Here is a 20,840-nt window from a genome sequence, read left to right on the forward strand (position 1 = left end):
GAAGATGAATTTGTCGCCTTCTCCAAGTGCAATTGGAAACTGGGCGACATACAAATCGAAGATGGAGAGAGCTCAAGGCAGGGTGACCCAGAGGCGGCTGAGTGTACTCTGCATGTACTTGGTTCTTCAAGAACAGTTTGATCTATTTCTGACCGGGAAATGACGCCCGGTATGGCCGAGTGAGCCATGTAATAGTCTTTAAGTCTCAGGGTAACAATCTTCCACTCATGCCTTATACTTGACAATTCTGAATTTTCATCCTTTCCGTGAATCATGAATTTCCTTTTCCAATCCTTATGCTTGATAGTTTCGAAGTGTCATAGTTTGACAAGAAGGTTCTTCAACCTGTTTACCAGGGAAAAACATCATACGCTGACTCAATGAGTTGCGGCAAGCGATGAACCAGCCTAGAGGTTCATGACAAGTTATAAACAAGGAGTCGGCTCAGTGAGTCACGACGAGTTATGAACAAGGAGCCGGCTCAGTGAGTCGTGGCGAGTCATAAAAAAGTTTTATGAAACCTTGCGGCAGTGCCCTGAAGATAATCATAAAAATTTGTCGGCTCGACGAGCTACGACAGGATAGGACGAGTTTGCAAAACTCTAGTGCTATCCCAAGAAGGCTTTTGCAAGAGCCCAAGTTATTTAGACCGGCTGATCAGGCGCGAGTCAAGCTTCAATGAACCAATGGTTTCTCTATTTTCCATGTGTGGCTCTGGCTGGTACCTTTCATGTTTTAACGAAGGCGAGTTCAGGGTCCAAAAAGCGGATTGACTTGCCAAGAGTACATGGGTCCATTGGGCGACTCGTCCAACACATAGTCCAGTATAACCATTTATAATGCGGTAATTTTTCGCTAGCCAAGAGGGTATTCAGGCTGAACTCAGTGAGTGGAAGCCCCCAAGTGACCTATGATTAGGGAAAAGTCGGACATATGATTGCAGAAGCATTTACGCTCTTACTGCAAAATGACTTGGGAACTAGTAGCCCCCAAGTAAGCCGGCTTAATTCTCAAAATCATATAAGGTGCCCATGTTTGAATCGTGCAACATGGAAACTATGGTACTCTTTGGCTTACCAGTACCCAGTTTTGAAATAAATGCAGCATGGCGACTTATGCTCTTTGGTACTGATAGCGTCCATGCTTGGACGACTTATGGAACAATAAAGACTCATGCTTTCAAGAAGCTGAAACGGCAAAGGACCCCGAAGTTCGTGGGTGCCGGCTTTATTGCTTTATAAATAAAAGATTACAAGTTTTGAGATTGCAGAAAAGAAAGGAGCTCATGGCTCTAGGTGTAGTAAGGCCGCAAGTGGGCGATATTCCAAGGGCGAGTTGTCTCAACCTCTGTCGTTGGCCTATCAGGGTGAAGATCCACCAAGTAGTATGAACCGTCCCGAAGATTCTTGCTGATGACAGACGGTCCTTCCCATGGGGGTGATAACTTATGCATACCAGTGTGGTCTTGAATCAACCGGAGCACTAAGTCGCCCTCTTGAAAAGTCCGGCTCTTGACGCGGTGGATGTGATAGCATCGCAAGTCCTGTTGATAGATCGTCGATCGCGATGCAGCCAAGTCTCGCTCTTCCTCCAAAGCATCCAACGAATCTTGATGTGCCAACTCGTTGTCCTACTCCACATAAGCAGCGACTTGTGGTGAATCATGTATGATGTCACTTGGCAATATTGCCTCTGCCCTGTAGACCAGGAAAAAGGGAGTAAAACCCATAGATTGATTTGGGGTGGTCCTGATACTCCATAAAACTGAGGGAAATTCTTCAACCCAACATCCTGGGGTACGCTCCAGAGGTACCATAAGTCAGGGCTTCATTCCTCGCAGTATTTCTTGATTAACCCTTTCTGCCTGTCCGTTAGACTGGGGGTGTGCGACTGCAGAAACGTCAAGCCGGATATGTTCTCTTCCGCAAAACTATTGCATTGCGCCCTTTGATAGATTAGTACCATTATCAGTAATGATACTATGAGGATATCCGAAACGAAAGATCAACTTTTTCTGGAATTTGACATCCGTGTCTGCATCACAGCTACTAACTGGTTCTGCTTCGACCCACTTAGTAAACTTTTCAACTACCACCAATAGGTGAATCTCTTTGTTGGATGACATTTCGAAAGGACCAACCATGTCCAGCCCCCAGACCGCAAACAACCATGTAATTGGAATCATCCGTAATTCCTGAGCCGGCACGTGCATCTGACGTCCAAATTTTTGGCAACCATCACATCGGCGAACTATATCTTCAGCATCTGCATGAGCCGTCAGCCAATAAAACCCATGCCTAAAAGATTTGGAAACCAGGGAGCGTGACCAGACATGATGACCACAGTCGCATGCATGAATTTCAATGAGAATCATACATCCTTCCTCGGAAGAGACACACCTTTGAAATACTCCTGAAGTGCTTCGCTTATGCAACTCACCGTTATGTATGACAATGAATTTGCATCGACGGACGATTTGGCGAGCCAACAACTCATCGGTGGGTAACTCGCCTCGTGTGAGATACGCCATGTAGGGAATCGCCCAATCCAAGCTAGCACGAAGAGCCGCCACAAGTTGAGACTCAGGATCTGGCACCGCCAAATCTTCCTCTGAAGGCAGCCTCACCGATGGGTTATGTAACACATCCAAAAAGACATTGGGGGGGGGATGTCTTACGTTGTGAACCGAGGCGTGAAAGGGCATCTGCGGCCTCATTAAGTCGCCGATCGATGTGATCCACCTGATAACCATGAAAATGACCAACCACGCCCGACACAGCTCGCCTGTAAGCCATCATCAAGGGATCTATGGAGTCCCAAGTGCCATAAACTTGTTGTGCCACTAAATCTGAGTCGCCCAAACATCTGACTCGGGTGAGATTCATCTCTTTGGCGAGTCGCAACCCATGGAGCAGAGCTTCATATTCTGCTGCATTGTTGGTACATGGAAACATCAGTCGGAGGACATAACAGAATTTGTCACCCTGAGGCGAAGTTAACACCACGCCAGCCCCCGAGCCTTCCAACTGCCTAGACCCGTCAAAATGGATGGTACACTATGTGTGATTAGGCCTGTCTTCTGGAATCTGCAACTCGGTCCAGTCGTTGATGATATCCACTAGTGCTTGAGACATAATGGCGCCCACCGTGGGGCTAGCAGACGGTGGAGTTGAGTTCTCAAGGGGAGCCCTTCCAGGGTCAGGAAGCTATGCGGTCGGCATCATGACGAAAAGCCGCCGTGGAAAATAGTACATCGACAACTCGCAGTGGGGGCCTGAAGCCGATTCCATCGAATCTGGTTACAGGGTCCCCTTTGGCAGGATCCACGTCTTCATCGGCAAGATCGGGGCACCCGTACCTAAGCCGGACATCTTCACCGACATCGTCGAACCGGCCCGGTACACCCGCCCCATCACACATCAGGACAGGGTACGCCACGTTTTCGTCGGCTTTACGTAGGGAACCAGGTTGCAGGACGAACCAGTGGTTCAGGAGGTCACCCCCATCAACTCTGACGACGAAACATCCACGGTGGGCGCGAACTGTCGTGGTTTTGTCACGGCAGATGTCCTCGTGAAAGGACTTAGTGAAGGAGCCATCGCACCTTGGTGGCGACTCAAAGGGGGGTGAGCGAAAGCGAGACTCAGATTTACCCAGGTTCGGCCCCTCGTGTGGAGGTAAAAGCCTATGTCCTGCTTTGTGTAGATTGATGATGGATTCGATCACAAGGAGGGCGTAACTCGCCTGATCTAGCTCTCGATGATTTCTAACTTGCCCTATCTACCCCAGAGACTCGCCTTAATATACAGGTCGAGGCCCTAGGGTTTACAAGAGTCCTAGCCACGCTACAGATCGTGGCCTTCCATATCTCTAAGTTGCCATGCTTTCCAAGACTGGAAACCTCCTTGGCGGCTTATCTTCTGCATCAATCCTGAACCGCCATCCGGCTCATGGGACCCTGGGCTAAGACTTGTATTAACAAAGTATGAGTCGCCCCTTTAGTGACCCGACCCAGTTAGGGCGGTTACACCGCAGGTAATATCCCCAACAAAGAGAGAGACATAAGATTGCAATTCCCATCAAATAAAGGGATGGAACACTTCTCTAGGAAGATAATTAAAACACCTTATGAATCTATCATGAGTCTACTTATGGACCGAGTGCCAAAGATGATAACACTTGAAAAAAGCATTATGCCTAGCGAGGGGCATAAAATGATAGCGCTTGTTTGGATTCAACCCAAAATTGATCTTATTTTTCTTGTTCTACTTTCTGTTTGTGTGATTCAACATGATTATTGCTACTGTAGTGATTGTGTTTTTATGTTTAAATTAGTGTTTGTGCCATGTAAATCCCGTGGGATGATTTGAATGATAAGTAGACTTAATATGGTGCAAAACAGAAACTTTTACGTCTAGTGCAGAATTTCTTTCATTTTACCGGAATGTCTTTTTTATCTGAATTTCTTACACAGTATTGGTATACAAATTCCTCAGGTTTTCCTAATTTTGCAGAATTGTAGGTGTTACATAGGTTTGGTGTTTTTCTGATCACTACAGACTGTTTTGTTTTAGACAAATTTTATTTTTGCTTGCATAGTTTGTTTGTTTTGATAATGCGATGGATTATATTGGGGGGTATATTCATATAGAAGTTATAGTATAGTATCTTATGAACTAATAAAATAAGAATCAATTTATAACAATACGTAAAGTTTATGCTTTGCCTATCATACTAATGGATCTTACGAATTTTCTGTCTAGTTTTCTGTGCTGAAGTTTTCAAGTTTTGTGTGTTATCACGATGGATGAAGGAATAAGGAGCGACAAAGAGCCTAAGCTTGGGGACGCCCAAGGAACCCCAAGTCAAATTCTAGGAAGACTCAAGTGTCTAAGCTTGGGGATGCCCCGGAAGGCTTCCCTTTTTTCGCCTCAACCCATCGATATGTCACTTGCAGCTATATTTTTATTCATCACATGATATGAGTTTTCTTGGATCGTGTTGTGTTTTAGTTTGCTTTTGTTTTTAGTTTAACACAATCATTGCTTGCTCGAGTTCAAATTCAATTTCAAAATTAAAATAAACTCGTCAACATAGATAGTTTTTCAGAAGTGAACATAAAAAATAAAACATAAACATAGACATAAACATAAACATAGACAGTTTTGCACAAATGAACATAAACATAAATTTAAAATAGACTGCACATATGTCACTTCCCCTAGTTCAAGTTCAAATTCAAACATAAACAAAGATAGTTTTGCACAACTGAACATAAAACATAAATTTAAAATAAACTAAGCAACTAAACTACTTTCGGACGATGTTGCGGTCGAGCCAATCCTTCCTCGTCAGTTATGGTGTGCCGAGATTTGCGTCTGGGTCGGTGTCATCATTTTTGTCGTCGTGGAAGATACTCCTCCACTCGTCGACGTCGATCTCCTCGTCTTGGGTGCCCACCTCACCACCCTCCGCACAGCCGTCCTCGCCGTCTTTGACATCGTCAGAGGAGGAGATAACAATAACCTCGCTGCCGGCGCCAGCAAACATCATCCGCTCCGCCTCCATGAGCTCCAGGTGCTGTCCGCGGAGCTCTTGCATGTAGGCCTCGTCGATGGCCTTGGCCTCGAGGCGGTCCCTTAACTCGCGGTTCTTTCATGCCATAGCTGAGCTCACCAATCCCGGCTCTTGCGGGACGAGGTGGACCTGAGCCGTGCTGAAGGGGAAGTTGAGACGGGCCGCTGCGCGCGTGGTTGCGGACTTGCCGACGGTCGTAGTCCATGGCCGTGACATCGGACGTATGGAAACTCCCAAGCCACCGTCGGGTGTGGGTCTCCGATCCATGATTTCGGCCACTCACGTCCCTCACCGCCGCTGCCGGACCCCGAGGTAGGTCCTCGTCGGCTGCCGGGTCTGAGGAAGGATGGGTAAGTCCTCGAACCGGCATAGGGGCTCGATGGCGAGCGGATCGGCCAAGCGGCGATGGTGGCTCGATGAAGAGACCGCGAAGGACGACTCGCGTGCGTGACGACGCGAATCTACGCTGTCGATCGGCGGCCACCACGTCCGGACATCCGCGCCAGCAGCGATGCGGGGGGAGACGATGAGGCAGAGGGGAGAGGAGCCGACTTTACTCGGCCGCGTATTGATACGTCTCCAACGTATCTATATTTTATTATGGTTTCATGCTGTTATCTTGTCAAACTTTGGATGTTTTATATGCCTTTTATATATTTTTTGGGACTAACCTATTAATTCAGTGCCAAGTGCCAGTTCCTGTTCTTTCCGTGTTTTTGACCCTTTTTCAGGCGGAGTCCAAACGGAATAATTCTTTCGCGATGATTTTTTATGGAAAATATCAAAAATACCGGAAGAAAAAGATACCGGAGAGGGGTCCCGAGGAAGCCACAAGCCCTATCGCCCCCCACCCAGGACACAGCTTGTGGGCCCCTCAGGGGCCCACTTGACGCAACTCCACCGCCATCTGGTCCTATAAATCCAGAAACCTCCAGAAAGAAACCTAGATCGGGAGTTCCGCCGCCGCAAGCCTCTGTAGCCACCAAAATCCAATCTGGAGCCCGTTCCAGCACCCTACCAGAGGGGGAATCCATCTCTGGTGGCCATCTTCATCATCCCGACGATCTCCATGACAAGGATGGAGTAGTTCTCCCTCGGGGCTGAGGGTATGTACTCGTAGCTATGTGTTTGATCTCTCTCTCTCTCTCGTGTTCTTGAGATGTCTTGATCTCGATGTACCATGGGCTTTGCTACTATAGTTGGATCTTATGACGTTCTTCCCCCTCTCCCTCTTGTAATGAATTGAGTATCCCCTTTGGAGTTATCTTATCGTATTTGAGTCTTTGAGAACACTTGATGTATGTCTTGCACGTGTCTATCTGTTGTGATCAACTTGCGGGTTTGTCACATTGGGAACCTATGCATATGGGTTGGCACACGTTTTATTCATGTGCGTACTCTATGTATGTTTTGGTGATCAACTTGCGGGTTCGTGACATTGGGAACCTATCATAGGGGTTGGCACACGTTTTGACTCTCCGATAGAAACTTTGGGGCACTCTTTGAAGTTCTATGTGTTGGTTGAATAGATGATTCTGAGATTATGTGATGCATATCGTATAATCATGCCCACGGATACTTGAGGTGACAATGGAGTATCTAGGTGACATTAGGGTCTTGGTTGATATGTATCTTAAGGTTTTATTCTAGTACGAACTCTATGATGGATCGAACGGAAAGAATAGCTTCGTGTTATTTTACTACGGACTCTTGAATAGATCGATGAGAAAGAATAACTTTGTGGTGGTTTCGTACCCGACAATAATCTCTTCGTTTGTTCCCTACTTTTAGTGACTTTGGAATGACTCTTTGTTACATGTTGAGGGCTAGTTATATGATCCAATTATGTTATCATTGTTGAGAGAACTTCACTAGTGAAAGTATGAACCCTAGGCCTTGTTCCCACGCATTGCAATAACGTTTGTGCTCACTTTTACCATTTTTTACCTTGCTGTTTTTTGTAATTTCATATTACAAAAAACCTATATCTACCATCCATATTGCACTTGTATCACCTTCTCTTCGCCGAACTAGTGCACCTATACAACTTACCATTGTATTAGGTGTGTTGGGGACACAAGGGACTCTTTGTTATTTGGTTGCAGGGTTGATTCAGAGAGACCATCTTCATCCTACACCTCCCGTGGATTGATAAACCTTAGGTAGCCTACTTGAGGGAAAATTGCTACTGTCCTACAACCCTCTGCACTTGGAGGCCCAACAACGTCTACAAGGAGAAGGTTGCGTAGTAGACATCAAGCTCTTTTCTGGCGCCGTTTCCGGGGAGGTTAGCGCTTGAAGGTATATCTTTAGATCTTGCAATCGAATCTTTTTGTTTCTTGTTCTTTCGCTAGAGAAAAATGGAATTGAGGATTACTCATATGCTCCATCTTTTCAATGTCTTTCGTGAGCATGATGGGAAGGAAAATTGTGCTCAAGTGCTGAAAGAAGAATTACATAGAATGCTTGGCATAGAATACGTGAATGATGAGCATGATTGTAATGTTGTTAGCATGAATTATATGAATATCCATGATGCTAATTGCGATTGCACTATTCATGATGAAAATGTCTCCTATAAGCATGTTGATTTCTAGGGTATACATAGAGTTTGCAAATATATACCAAAAAGAGAAGATAGATTTTGCAAGACGCATAAGTATTTAGAAACTAAGTCGTTGAATGTGAGGCTAGATGATTGTGCTGAAATATTTAATATTGATAGCCGTCCTTGTGAACTTTGCAATGAACATGGTCATTTAAATCTGCAATGCAAATTGTTCCATGATCAAATTGTGTCAAAAAATTGTGATGACTTGATTTCCCTTGCGTATCACAATGAACTTAGTTTGCTTCTGAGATATGAAGAAATGAAACGTATAACTAAGCACCTTCCAGATTGGGCTGTCATGAAAATGCTTGATTATGATCTAGAAGAAATTTATTTATATTGTGCGGTGAATTGTATTGATAATCCTTATATTGCCAATTACCTAAAGTCAAGGAAACAAATAGGAGATAAAAATAAGACTAACGAAGGGGAAGAGGTTTCCCAATACCCTCCTATTTCTTATGATGAATCAGGTAACGAGGGGTAGCTCTCTATTCAACCAACCTATCCAAAAGGAAGCTTCTAAGAATTAAGTAAATCTTCACATGGGGTGAAGAAGAAGAAAAGAAGAAAAAGTAAAGGTAAAGAGGTATCTCTCCCAAATGGTATAAATGTGGAGGATGACAATAATTGCTATACTCTTGGTGCTATTCATGCTATTAATGATGAGAGTGATTATGTCTATGATTTGCAAAAGCACAAGCTTGGGGATGCCATGTTTGAGAATATATTTGCTACAATTAAAGTTTGTCCCAAGCTTGGGGATGCTTCGTTAAGTGAAGATGATCCTTTTAGTCCCCCCACTTTGAGTGATCAAATTTACTATGACTTTTGCATACCTCCTATCTATGATGATTATTGCGAGGATACTTATGTTATAAAGAAGAGGGATGATAAAACTTGTCATACTCCCGAGTACCCCTTTGCTAAACCTTTCTTTTCCAATGTGGAAAATATTTGTAGCATTCAAGTCCTTTATGATACTCCCACTACTATTCTTGAGAATAGATTTCCTTATGTGGAGAGTAGTAAAATTCCTGTGCTCGTAGATCATGAAAAGAAAGCCTTAGGTGCTGGTTATATTGTTGAATTCATTCATGATGCTACTGAAAATTACTATGAGAGAGGATCATATGCTTCTACTTATTGCAATAGTATCAAGCTTCCTCACCATATGTTGAAATTCTTGAAGCTATGCTTGTTTTACCTTCCTATGCTAGTTGATTCTTGCTCCAATAAATTGTTTGATCCTAAAATCCCTATGCATAGGAAGTGGGTTAGACTTAAATGTGCTAGCAATTTGCTCCATGATGCTCTCGTTGTGTTTCAATCCTTACCTTTTATGTGAGCATCATTGAAATCAATGCCTAGCTAAGGGCGTTAAACGATAGCACTTGTTGGGAGGCAACCCAATGAATAAATTTTTCTTTGCTTTTTGCTTCCTGTTTTGTTTTCTCCACAGCATCATAGTTCTGTTATGATTGTGTATTTTGTGTTTCTTTTTGTGTTTGTGCCAAGCAAAACCGTTATGATTAGTCTTGGTGATGATTGTTTGATCATGCTGGAAAAAGACAGAAACTTTCTGCTCACGAAATGAATTTTCATTTTTATTCTGTAAGACCTTTTGAGTTGATTATTTTTGCTGCTGATTTCTATGCAAGTTCCTCAGACTGTCGTAATTTTTCATATTTTTTAAAGTACCAGAAGTATACGAAGTATACAGATTGCTATAGAGTGGTCTGCTGTTAACAGATTATGTTTTTGTTGAGTTGGTAGCTTATTTTGATGAAACTATGGATAGTATCGGAGGGTACTAGCGATGGAAAATACAGAAACCCAACACCAACATAAGTAGAAGTTAAGTTTGCTATAGTACCTAAGGAAGTGGTGATTTTCTTTCTTATACTAATGATATCACGAGTTTTCCTTTCTTATACTAATGATATCACGAGTTTCTGTTTAAGTTTTGTGTTGTGAAGTTTTCAAGTTCTGGGTGAAGTTCTTATGGAAAAAGAGATAAATAGTGGCAAGAGCTCAAGCTTGGGGATGCCCAAGGCACCCCAAGTTGATTCAAGGATGCCGAAAAAGCCTAAGCTTGGGGATGCCCCGGGAAGGCATCCCCTCTTTCATCTTCAATCCATCGGTAATGTTACTTGGAGCTATATTTTAATTCACCACATGATATGTGTTTTTCTTGGAGCGTCTTGTATCGTAGGAGACTTTTATTTTTCTTGTGTCACAATCTTCCTTGCTGCACACCTAGAGACAGAGACATGCACTCACCGTGATTTTGTCGAGCTTCACTTATATCCTTTGAGTTAGGCAATTCAGCTCACATGTGCTTCACTTATATCTTTTAGAGCACAGCGGTGCGTGGCTTGGTAGTTGGCTTATGCTATGAAAGTAGTCCCAAAAGTGGTAGTTATCCAAAGGGATACGAAAACTTCCATCTTCATGTGCATTGAGTAGAAAGAGAAGCTTGATTCCTCTCAATTAGTTTTGAGATGTGGTCGTGGTAATATTTAAGTTATACTAGTAAGGTGTTGTGGATCTAGAAATACTTGTGTTGAACTTAGTGATTCCCATAGCATGCACGTATGGTGAACCTCTATTATGATGAAGTCTGAGCATGATTAGTTTATTGATTTTCATCCTTTGTGTAGCGGTCGGGATCGCACGATGGTTTATACCTACCAACCCTTCCCCTAGGAGTATGCGTTGAATGCTTTGTTTCGATTACTACTAAAACTTTTGCAACAAGTATATGAGTTCTTCGTGACTAATGTTGAGTCCATGGTTTAGATGCACTTTCCACCTTCCACCATCACTATCTTCTTTAGTGCCGTGCAACTTTCGCCGGTGCATAAAACCCACCATTAGCCTCACTCAAAACAGCCACCATACCTACCTACTATGGCTTTTGTAAAGCCATTCCGAGATATATTGCCATGCAACTACCACCATGACATGTGCCACAGCTTCTACATTGCCATTGCATGATCATAAGATAGCTGGCATGATGTTTCCATTGATGTCTATGCCATGCTAGATCATTGTCACGGTACACTACCGAAGGCATTCCATATAGAGTCGTCGTTGCTCTAAGTTTTGAGTTGTAAGTGTGATGATCATCATTGATGGAGCATTGTCCCATGTGAGGAAATAAAATAGGCCAGCGAAGCCCATTTACAAAAAGAGGCCAAAGATGCACAGACACACAAAAAAAAGAGGCCAAAGAGCCCACCAAAAAAATGAGAGAAAAAGAGAGAAGGGACAATGCTACTATCTCCTTTCCACACTTGTGCTTAATATTAAGCACCATGATCTTCATGATTGAGAGTCTCTCGTTTTGTCACCACCATATAGCTAGTGGGAAATCTTCATTATAAAACTTGGCTTGTATATTCCTATGATGGGCTTCCTCAAAATTGCCCTAGGTCTTCGTGAGCAACCAAGTTGGATGCACACCCACTAGTTTTCCTTAAGAGCTTTCACATACTCATAGCTCTAGTGCATCTTTTGTATGGCATTCCCTACTCATTCACATTGATTTCTATTAAGGAGCATGTCCATAGCCTTTTTAATATGCCTAGTCAATGTGACCATCTTCTCCCTTTTTGTCTCACAACCTCCACCACTCCATTCCACCTATAGTGTTATAACCATGGCTCACGCTCATGTATTGCGTGAGAGTTGAAATTTTTTGAGAAAGTAAAGCTGTGAAAACAATTACTTGGCCAATACCGAGGTTGTGCATGATTTAAATTCGTTGTGCAAGGATGATAGAGCATAGCCAGACTATATGATTTTGTAGGGATAACTTTCTTTTGGCCTTGTTATTTTGAAAGTTCATAATTACCTTGCTAGTTTGCTTGAAGTATTATTGTCTCCACATCAATAGCAAACTATTGTTTTGAATCTAACGGATCTGAACATTCATGTCACATAAGAGGAGTTACAAAGGACATCTATGCTAGGTAGCATGAAAGCATCAAAAATTCATTCTTTATCACTTCCCTACTCGAGGACGAGCAGGAGTTAAGCTTGGGGATGCTTGATACATCTCCAATGTATCTATAATTTTTGATGGTTTCATGTTGTTATCTTGTCAAACTTTGGATGTTTTATATGCCTTCTATATCTTTTTTGGGACTAACCTATTAATTCAGTGCCAAGTGCCAGTTCCTGTTCTTTCCGTGTTTTTGACCCTTTTTCAGGCGGAGTCCAAACGGAATAATTCTTTCGCGATGATTTTTTATGGAAAATATCAAAAATACCGGAAGAAAAAAATACCGGAGAGGGGTCCCGAGGAATCCACAAGCCCTGTCGGCGCTGCCCCCCCCCCAGGCCGCACCAACCAAGCTTGTGGGCCCCTCAGGGGCCCACTTGACGCAACTCCACCGCCATCTGGTCCTATAAATCCAGAAACCTCCAGAAATAAATCTAGATCGGGAGTTCCGCCGCCGCAAGCCTCTGTAGCCACCAAAAACCAATCTGGAGCCCGTTCCAGCACCCTGCCGGAGGGGGAATCCATCTCTGGTGGTCATCTTCATCATCCCGGCGATCTCCATGATGAGGAGGGAGTAGTTCTCCCTCGGGGCTGAGGGTATGTACTGGTAGCTATGTGTTTGATCTCTCCCTCTCTCTCGTGTTCTTGAGATGTCTTGATCTCGATGTACCATGGGCTTTGCTACTATAGTTGGATCTTATGATGTTCTTCCCCCTCTCCCTCTTGTAATGAATTGAGTTTCCCCTTTGGAGTTATCTTATCGGATTGAATCTTTGAGAACACTTGATGTAGGTATTGCACGTGTCTATCTGTTGTGATCAACTTGCGGGTTTGTGACATTGGGAACCTATGCATATGGGTTGGCACACGTTTGATTCATGTGAGTACTCGATGTATGTTTTGGTGATCAACTTGCGGGTTCGTGACATTGGGAACCTATCATAGGGGTTGGCACACGTTTTGACTCTCCGATAGAAACTTTGGGGCACTCTTTGAAGTTCTATGTGTTGGTTGAATAGATGATTCTGAGATTATTTGATGCATATCGTATAATCATGCCCACGGATACTTGAGGTGACAATGGAGTATCTAGGTGACATTAGGGTCTTGGTTGATATGTATCTTAAGGTGTTATTCTAGTATGAACTCTATGATGGATCGAAAAGAAAGAATAGCTTCGTGTTATTTTACTACGGACTCTTAAATAGATCGATCAGAAAGAATAACTTCGTGGTGGTTTCGTACCCGACAATAATCTCTTCGTTTGTTCCCCGCTATTAGTGACTTTGGAGTGACTCTTTGTTACATGTTGAGGGCTAGTTATATTATCCAATTATGTTATCATTGTTGAGAGAACTTCACTAGTAAAAATATGAACCCTAGGCCTTGTTTCCACGCATTGCTATACCGTTCGTGCTCATTTTTACCATTTTGTTACCTTGCTGTTTTTGTAATTTCAGATTACAAAAACCTATATCTACCATCCATATTGCACTTTTATCACCTTCTCTTCGCCGAATTAGTGCACCTATACAACTTACCATTGTATTAGGTGTGTTGGGGACACAAGAGACTCTTTGTTATTTGGTTGCAGGTTTGCTTGAGAGAGTCCATCTTCATCCTACGCCTCTCGTGGATTTATAAACCTTAGGTCACCCACTTGAGGGAAAATTGCTACTATCCTACAACCCTTTGCACTTGGAGGCCCAACAATGCCTACAAGGAGAAGGTTGCGTAGTAGACATCACGTATGTATGGAGTAAATATACTTTGATTTTTTGGGATGGAGTAAATTTTTTACTCCACTAAGCCGTTTTGAGGATCGGTTAGGTCAAATTTAATGGAGTAAAATGCCAAATTTACTTCGCTAAGAGCATCTCTAGCAAACCCCGTATAATGCCCCGACCCGTAAAATAATTGCCAAAATATGGGTCCGCGCGAAAAAAGTTGCCCAATCAGACCCCTCAAACGCGTCGGACCCGTAAATATTTTTGCAGGGCGCGGCAAAATTCCCACCCCAACCCGCGAAAACGCAGGTTCTCCCCCTCGCCTAGTTGATGCCCTGTATATAGCGGGAGTGGTTGGTAGGTTGGACCTTTCAGCCCGCGCTTTTCCCTACCCAACGCCGCCTGGTTGCCGCCTACGATTCCGGTCATACCAGCCGCCGGGATCACGTCGATGGGCCGCCACATGTCCGAGATTGACCTCTACCCCTTCCTGCTGCCTCGGCCGACCGAAAAGTTACAGATCGGCGACTGTTTGTCGTGCGTATCGGATCTGGCATTTTCGGTCACTAGTGGCTGCGCGAAGCCATGGATTGGTCAGAGAGCACCCTGCACAGCCCCGACAAAGTGCCATCACCGCTATCCTCGGTTTGCCGTCAAGTCGCCGTCCTCGGTTTGCCGTCAAGGACTCGGTCCGCCGTCGCTCGGGCTCGATGCTCGCGTAGCGGCTCGCCGGCTCGCCGATGCCGCTCTTATAGTGCGAGGACTGCACAGAGACAGTTTGCGGCTAACATCTAGCATGCGGTAACACCTCGGATGGGTATTCTTTAAATGAAATAACGACGGGGTATATTCTTGTTTCCGTTCGGCTTTGTCAACTTATTTGGTTCAATTCCGGTAACTTATTGAGATGTTCATGTATGTGGGAAGGTGTATGCTCATTTTGGTATCGAGAAAGAAGAATACATCGATTTACTGATAGAAAGAAACTTAATAGATATTCGTGCATTCCTTAGTATCATAGAGGCTAATGATGCGGCTGTATGTGCAATTAGAAAAAAATTAGAGGAAAAGCCACGTCTAATTCTTTAGAATCAAAGCCGAAGAATGAAGAATGTAACATCAAGAATCCGTGGATCAACAATTAATGTACGGAAAAGATGTTGATCCAACTAGTGGAAGGATGTGTGCATGAAGAAGAATTGTAAAGGACTTCTGCGGGGCGCGATATATCTACTAGAGATGCTCTTGTGGGCTTGCTGTGGCAGCCGACTGCTACACTCGCATTGGATAACGCGGTCCGGCCTAACAAGAAGCAGAGCAGTGATCTACGAGTGCCCAAGTGTTCCATTAGGGTAGTCAATTTTTTTATCTTCAGGCACTAATTGTGCTATTAGTTTTTTATATAAATATTTTTCACAGTGCAATTTTTGTCAGTCAAAGATAATTTATAAATACTCTGAAAGTCCATGAAACTTGTACTGCATCGGGCAACATATATTGGTCCATACTCCAGACTGAAACCTAACACTGTATTGTAAGCAACCCATTAATATATATCCCATTCACAGGACCTTTCCACAGTCCTCACCATCTCCCACTAATGTACATTTACAAACCACACGAACAAACCTCACATCCGAACAGAAGAAAAGATTTGAAACCCATAGCGAGATGCCATTCCAAGATACAAATCACTCTGGAATCTCCTGACCACAGCACATTCTGACAGTCTCATATGCCACCATATATTTGCATGTATGGCTGTGAGACTGCCGAGCGGCACCGATACATCTGTACTTTAGCAACCTATTTATCGTACCAATCCGTATTGTAATTTCACACTTAACCGAGTAACTTAATTAAGAGAGCAAGAGGAGGAAGATTGAAGAAGTAGCTTAAGCTTTGCAGGTGCAGCCATTTTTGGCTGGTCGCTCGGGCTGATCAGTCCACCATATTTTTTATCGCCGCCGCTGCAGCGAACCTGGGCTCCTTGTCCTGAAACTTCTGCTTGATGTACACCTCCATGTAGTCCCCGAAGGAGAAGCTCGGGTAGTCGCCGCCAGGGCCGGAGTCGGCGGCGGCCGGGATCGCCGGCGCGATGGTGGCAGCGCGCGCCGGGTTGTAGAAGGAGGCAATGGAGCGACGATTGCCGTCGCGGGTGGCCAGGACGCGGTGCCACGCGCTCTTGTACCGGCCATTGCTCATCACCTATGAATGATCAAGTTGATTGCCGTAAGTAATTTGAAAGATATTCTCAATTCAGAACCCAAAAATTTTGTGGTGGTTTGTTGGGGTTGACTGCTCATTTCTTTATGAACTTGTCCAGATCACAAAGCAAGATGATTAATTAAGTGCAGGTTAATTAACGTGAGCTCCACAAGTCCACCAAGACCAGCATGAATGCATGATACTACAATACTGCTGCTGCTACTCCACATACCTCGATCTGGTCGCCGGTGTTGATGACGATGGCGTTCTCCACGGGCTGGACGTCGGCCCAGCGGCCATCGCGGCCGAGCACCTGCAGCCCGCCGACACGGTCGTCCTGGAAGAGCAGGATGAGGCCGCCGGCGTCGGTGTGGGCGCGCAGCCCGTCCACCATCTCCGGGCGCGGGCACGGCGGGTAGTGGCTCACCTTGGTGCCGTAGAAAGGCTCAAAGTCGCCGTCCTTGGAGAAGACCTTGGTGATTTGCCCTTCCTCTAGCCCAAGAAGCTCCTCCATGACGCCCAGCATCTTCTCCGCCAGCTTCTTCAGCTCCGTCCTGTACTCCATCATCGTCTCCCTGCAGAGTGCGAGGACGATCAACAAACGTCACCAACACAAGAAAACCGGGTATCTGGCCATCTGTCCCTCGCTTACTTGAAGGTTGGAGGGATGGAGGGCCATGGAAGGTTGTCATGGAGGGTGAAGACATCCTCCCAATCCATGCCTTGGACCTTCCTTGGGGCGAGGCCCTCGCCTTCCTGTTCCACCAGGGCCGCCAGAGCCTTGACCGCGGGGTTGGACCCGTTGAACCCCTCCTCGCGCAGCTTGTAGCAGTCGTTGCACACCTTCTTCACCCTCTCCAGCAGCTCGTCAGGGATGCCAGTGTTCACCAGCTGCAGCACAAGATCCTCTCATGAGTATCATGGAACATTGGCATCCATTGTTGAACGTAGAGTATGGCATGCTTACCTGGAAGAAACCCCACTCCTCGAACCCGGCGGCGATCTCCGCCAGAGCAGCCGCCCTCTCGTCGCCGTCAAGCCTGGAGAAGTCGATGACAGGGATCGCCATTGCACGTCTCAGGTCAGGTGTGTCGATTAAGTAGGTAGCTACCAACAATGGCTCTGGAACTTGGAAGGTGGAAGAAGAAGAAGAAGAAGGGAGATGGTGTCGAAGCTGTGAGGCCAAGCCCCCTTTTATAACTGCAGCAAGTTAGGTGTCAAAGGTTAGTTTATTCGCCACAATATTCTTCTGTGTGGGAACCCCAATTAAGGGGGGGTTTGAATTGGTTTGCAAGGCAGAGGCATCGTATCATTCTGGCCGGTGTTTACTTTGGTTCTTGCAATGCGAGTTATTTTTATAACATCATTAGGTGTTCGATGGCGAGTTCGGGGTCTTGGGATTAAAGAAATGTGTCGCAGGGTCAATGTAGGGGGAGAGTCAGATGATAGCCCATTCATCATGTCTGCAACTGCAGCTGCAGCTGCAGGTGCTGCACCTCAATTATAGAGCGATGTGTAGCACCTCTAGCTCGTGGAAACTTTATTTTGACTGATTTTGTTACTTCATTTTGTCGTTCTCAACTGCCAAATATGTAGGCCTTGTAGCTGATCTACGAATATGATGTAAGTACAAGTGACTCTTGTGCCAAGGTTTTGGGGGTTGAAGCTAATTAAAGACAACAGCTAAAGGGACACTAAATTTATGCAAATGAATTTGTCCATTTCTGAAGGAAACAGGTTGAATCCTTTATGTAAAAGGGTAGTTTTGGTACTAAGATGAATGACGACACGTGTCATTATTTCGGACTTAAATGGCCCTAAGACAAGGTGACCCGATGCCCCCTATTTTGTTCAACATAATGGTAGATATGTTGGCAATCCTTATTGGCAGGGTCAAAGGTGACAGTCAAGTAGGTGGGTTAGTAACATATCTAGTGGATGATGGTGTATCTATATTACAATACACATATGGCACGATTTTTTTCATGGAACACGATATGACAAAGGCTAGGAATATGAAGCTACTCCTCTGTCTCTTCGAGTAGTTGTTGGGATTGAAGATCAATTCAACAAAACTGAGCTCTTCTGTTTTGGGAAAGCCAAAGAAGAACAAGATTCCTAGAGACATTTGTTTGTGTGTGAATTGGGATCCCTACCATTTACATATTTAGGTATACCAATTCACCATCGAAGTTATCTAATAAAGAGTGGAAATGCATTGAAGATCGATCTCAAAAAACTATACTACTAGAAGGGTAAGCTTCTGTCTTATGGTGGAAGGCTTGTTCCAATCAACTCACTGTTGATAAGCATGCCAACGTTTCTACTATCTTTCTTTGAAGTGTGTGTAGGGGTACGGAAAATATTAGACTTCTATCAGTCGCGATTTTTCTAGCAATGTGATGAAAACAAGACAAAATACATGCTTTCGAAATGAGATATTATTTGTATACCGAAGGACCAGGGTGGGCTAGAGATTGAAAACTTAGAGGTCAAGAATAGATGCCTGCTCAACAAGTGGTTGTATAGGTTGTCTGTTGAGACTGAAGGTATGTGGATGCAAATTTTACAGAATAAGTACCTACATTCGAAAACTCTAGCCCAGGTTATTGTCAGACCTAATGATTCTCATTTATGGAAGGGGCTAATGAGAACGAGAGTTGTCTTCTTTCACACAACCAAATTTATCATTGGGAACGGTAACACGACTAAATTCTAGGAGGATACTTGGCTAGGCGAGACTCCACTCGCCACACAATATCCTTCTCCATAAAAGATTTTGCGACATAAGGAAGTTTATGTGGCTACAATATTACATATTGTCTAGTGGAATATCCAGTTCAGAAGGTCTCTTGTAGGAGACCGATGGGATAGTTGATTACATTTTGCGCGGAGGTTGAGGGATGTTCACCTCTCATGAGCCACACATGATCCACTGGAAATTGTCAACCAATGGGATATTTTCCGTCAGGTCTATGTATCTAGATCTAATAAATTCTAGTCCAATTCCAAAATCAAGTCACGTTTGGAAGATTAAAGTCCCTTTGAGAATCAAGAAATTCATGTGGTTCATTCACAAGGAAGTGATTCTTACAAAGGATAACTTAGCCAAGCAAAGATGGGATGGTAGTAAGCAATGTTGCTTTTTTCATCAAGATGAGACTATAAAACACCTCTTTCTCAAATGTCTGCTAGCCAAACTTCTATGATGTACGCTTCAAGTGGCCTTTAATGTTAACCATATGTCTTGTATGAGCACATTATTTGGACCATGGCTAAATGGAGTGGAGTCGAGTATTGCAGGACATATTCGGATACGGTATGTGCATTACCATGGGCGATATGGAACTGCAGAAAAAATATGATATTTAACATGCAACCTCTCATAATTGTTTTACACGTCATATACAGAGCCATGTCTTGAATCCATATGTGGTCCTTACTCAGTCAAGCGGAAGCCAAGGATCATATGGCTATTTGGTGCAACCATTGGAAGACGGTCGCACGGGTGATGTACAACCGGTTTGGATGACAGGCCAATAGTAGAATTAGGATCCGTTTGGTTGCCCGCATAAGGTCCAACCACGCCTGTGCGGGAAGAAAATGGGACAATTGGTTGCGAGCATACACTATTAAGCCTGCATGGTACGAACTTTAAATGACCTCTCTCTTGGGGAACGTTGCATGGGAAACAAAAAATTTCCTATGCACACGAAGACCTATCATGGTGATGATCATCTACGAGAGGGAGATCAGATCTACATACCCTTGTAGATCGCTAAGCGGGAAGCATTAAGAAACACGGTTGATGTAGTGGAACGTCTTTGCGATCCAAATCGCCGCCGTCCCACGATCCGTCCCGATCTAGTACCGAACGGACGGCACACGTACAGCTCGATGACGATCTCCGCCTTCTTGATCCAGCAAGAGAGACGGGGGAGTAGATGAGTTCTCCGACAGCGTGACGGTGTGCCGGTGGTGGTGGTGATCTATTCCTGCAGGGCTTCGCCTAAGCACCGATGAAATTCGATCTACAAGAAGAACTATGAAGTAGAGGTTTAGGGTTGCACGTGGCAAAGTTGTGTCTCAAAAACCCTAAAACCTCTAGTATATATAGGAGGAACCAAGTGGTGGGGCTTGCCTCCTACTCCAAGTAGGAGGGCTTCGGCCGAGGGAGGTAGGAAGGAATCCTTCTCCACTTCGGTTTGGAAGGAGGAGTCCCTTCCTTCCTTCCCACCTCCTCTTTTTTTCCTTTTGCCTTTGTTTTTTTCTCCTTGGCCGAAATAGCCCTATTGGGCTGGCCTCACCAGCCCCCTAAGGGCTGGTGCACCACCCATGGGCCTATGAGGTTTTCTCCCGGGTGGGTGGCCCCTCTCGGTAAAACCCCGGAACCCATTCGTCACTCCCGGTACACTACCGACAATGCCTGAAATCTTTCTAGAAGGCAAATGCAACAAACCTATATATCAATCTTCGTCTCCGGACCATTCCCGAAACCTTCGTGATGTCCGAGATCTCATTTGGGACTCCGAACAAAACTTCGGTCACCAGCACCTATAACTCAACTATACCAAAACGTCGCCGAATTAACCTTAAGTGTGCAGACCCTGCGGATTCGAGAACTATGTAAACATGACCTGAGACACTCCCCGATCAATATCCAATAGCGGAACCTGGATGTCCATATTGGATCCTACATATTCAACGA

At 44.5% G+C, this 20,840-nt stretch overlaps 1 protein-coding gene across 1 annotated transcript; it reads right to left on the minus strand.

Annotated features, from left to right (window-relative positions):
- Window positions 1-15,770: 15,770 nt before the first annotated feature.
- On the minus strand, window positions 15,771-17,325 carry LOC123451225 (1-aminocyclopropane-1-carboxylate oxidase-like). The gene is made up of 4 exons (XM_045128234.1): window positions 17,100-17,325; window positions 16,785-17,023; window positions 16,365-16,707; window positions 15,771-16,132 (listed from the first exon to the last, which is right to left on the minus strand). The coding sequence occupies exons 1-4, from the start codon at window positions 17,199-17,201 to the stop codon at window positions 15,866-15,868; spliced, it is 951 nt and encodes a 316-aa protein (XP_044984169.1). The 5' UTR covers window positions 17,202-17,325; the 3' UTR covers window positions 15,771-15,865.
- Window positions 17,326-20,840: the final 3,515 nt, after the last annotated feature.

This window comes from Hordeum vulgare, chromosome 4H (assembly GCF_904849725.1).
Source record: "Hordeum vulgare subsp. vulgare chromosome 4H, MorexV3_pseudomolecules_assembly, whole genome shotgun sequence".
NCBI lineage: Eukaryota > Viridiplantae > Streptophyta > Magnoliopsida > Poales > Poaceae > Hordeum > Hordeum vulgare.

Bases quoted from the DNA above. Each gene is read 5' to 3' on its own strand.
- LOC123451225 (XM_045128234.1), bottom strand. From the start codon at position 17,201: ATGGCGATCCCTGTCATCGACTTCTCCAGGCTTGACGGCGACGAGAGG. The intron at 16,708-16,784 runs GTAAGCGAGGGA...CGCACTCTGCAG, and splicing joins TCCATCCCTCCAACCTTCAA to GGAGACGATGATGGAGTACA. The intron at 16,133-16,364 runs GTATGTGGAGTA...GATCATTCATAG, and splicing joins ACACCGGCGACCAGATCGAG to GTGATGAGCAATGGCCGGTA.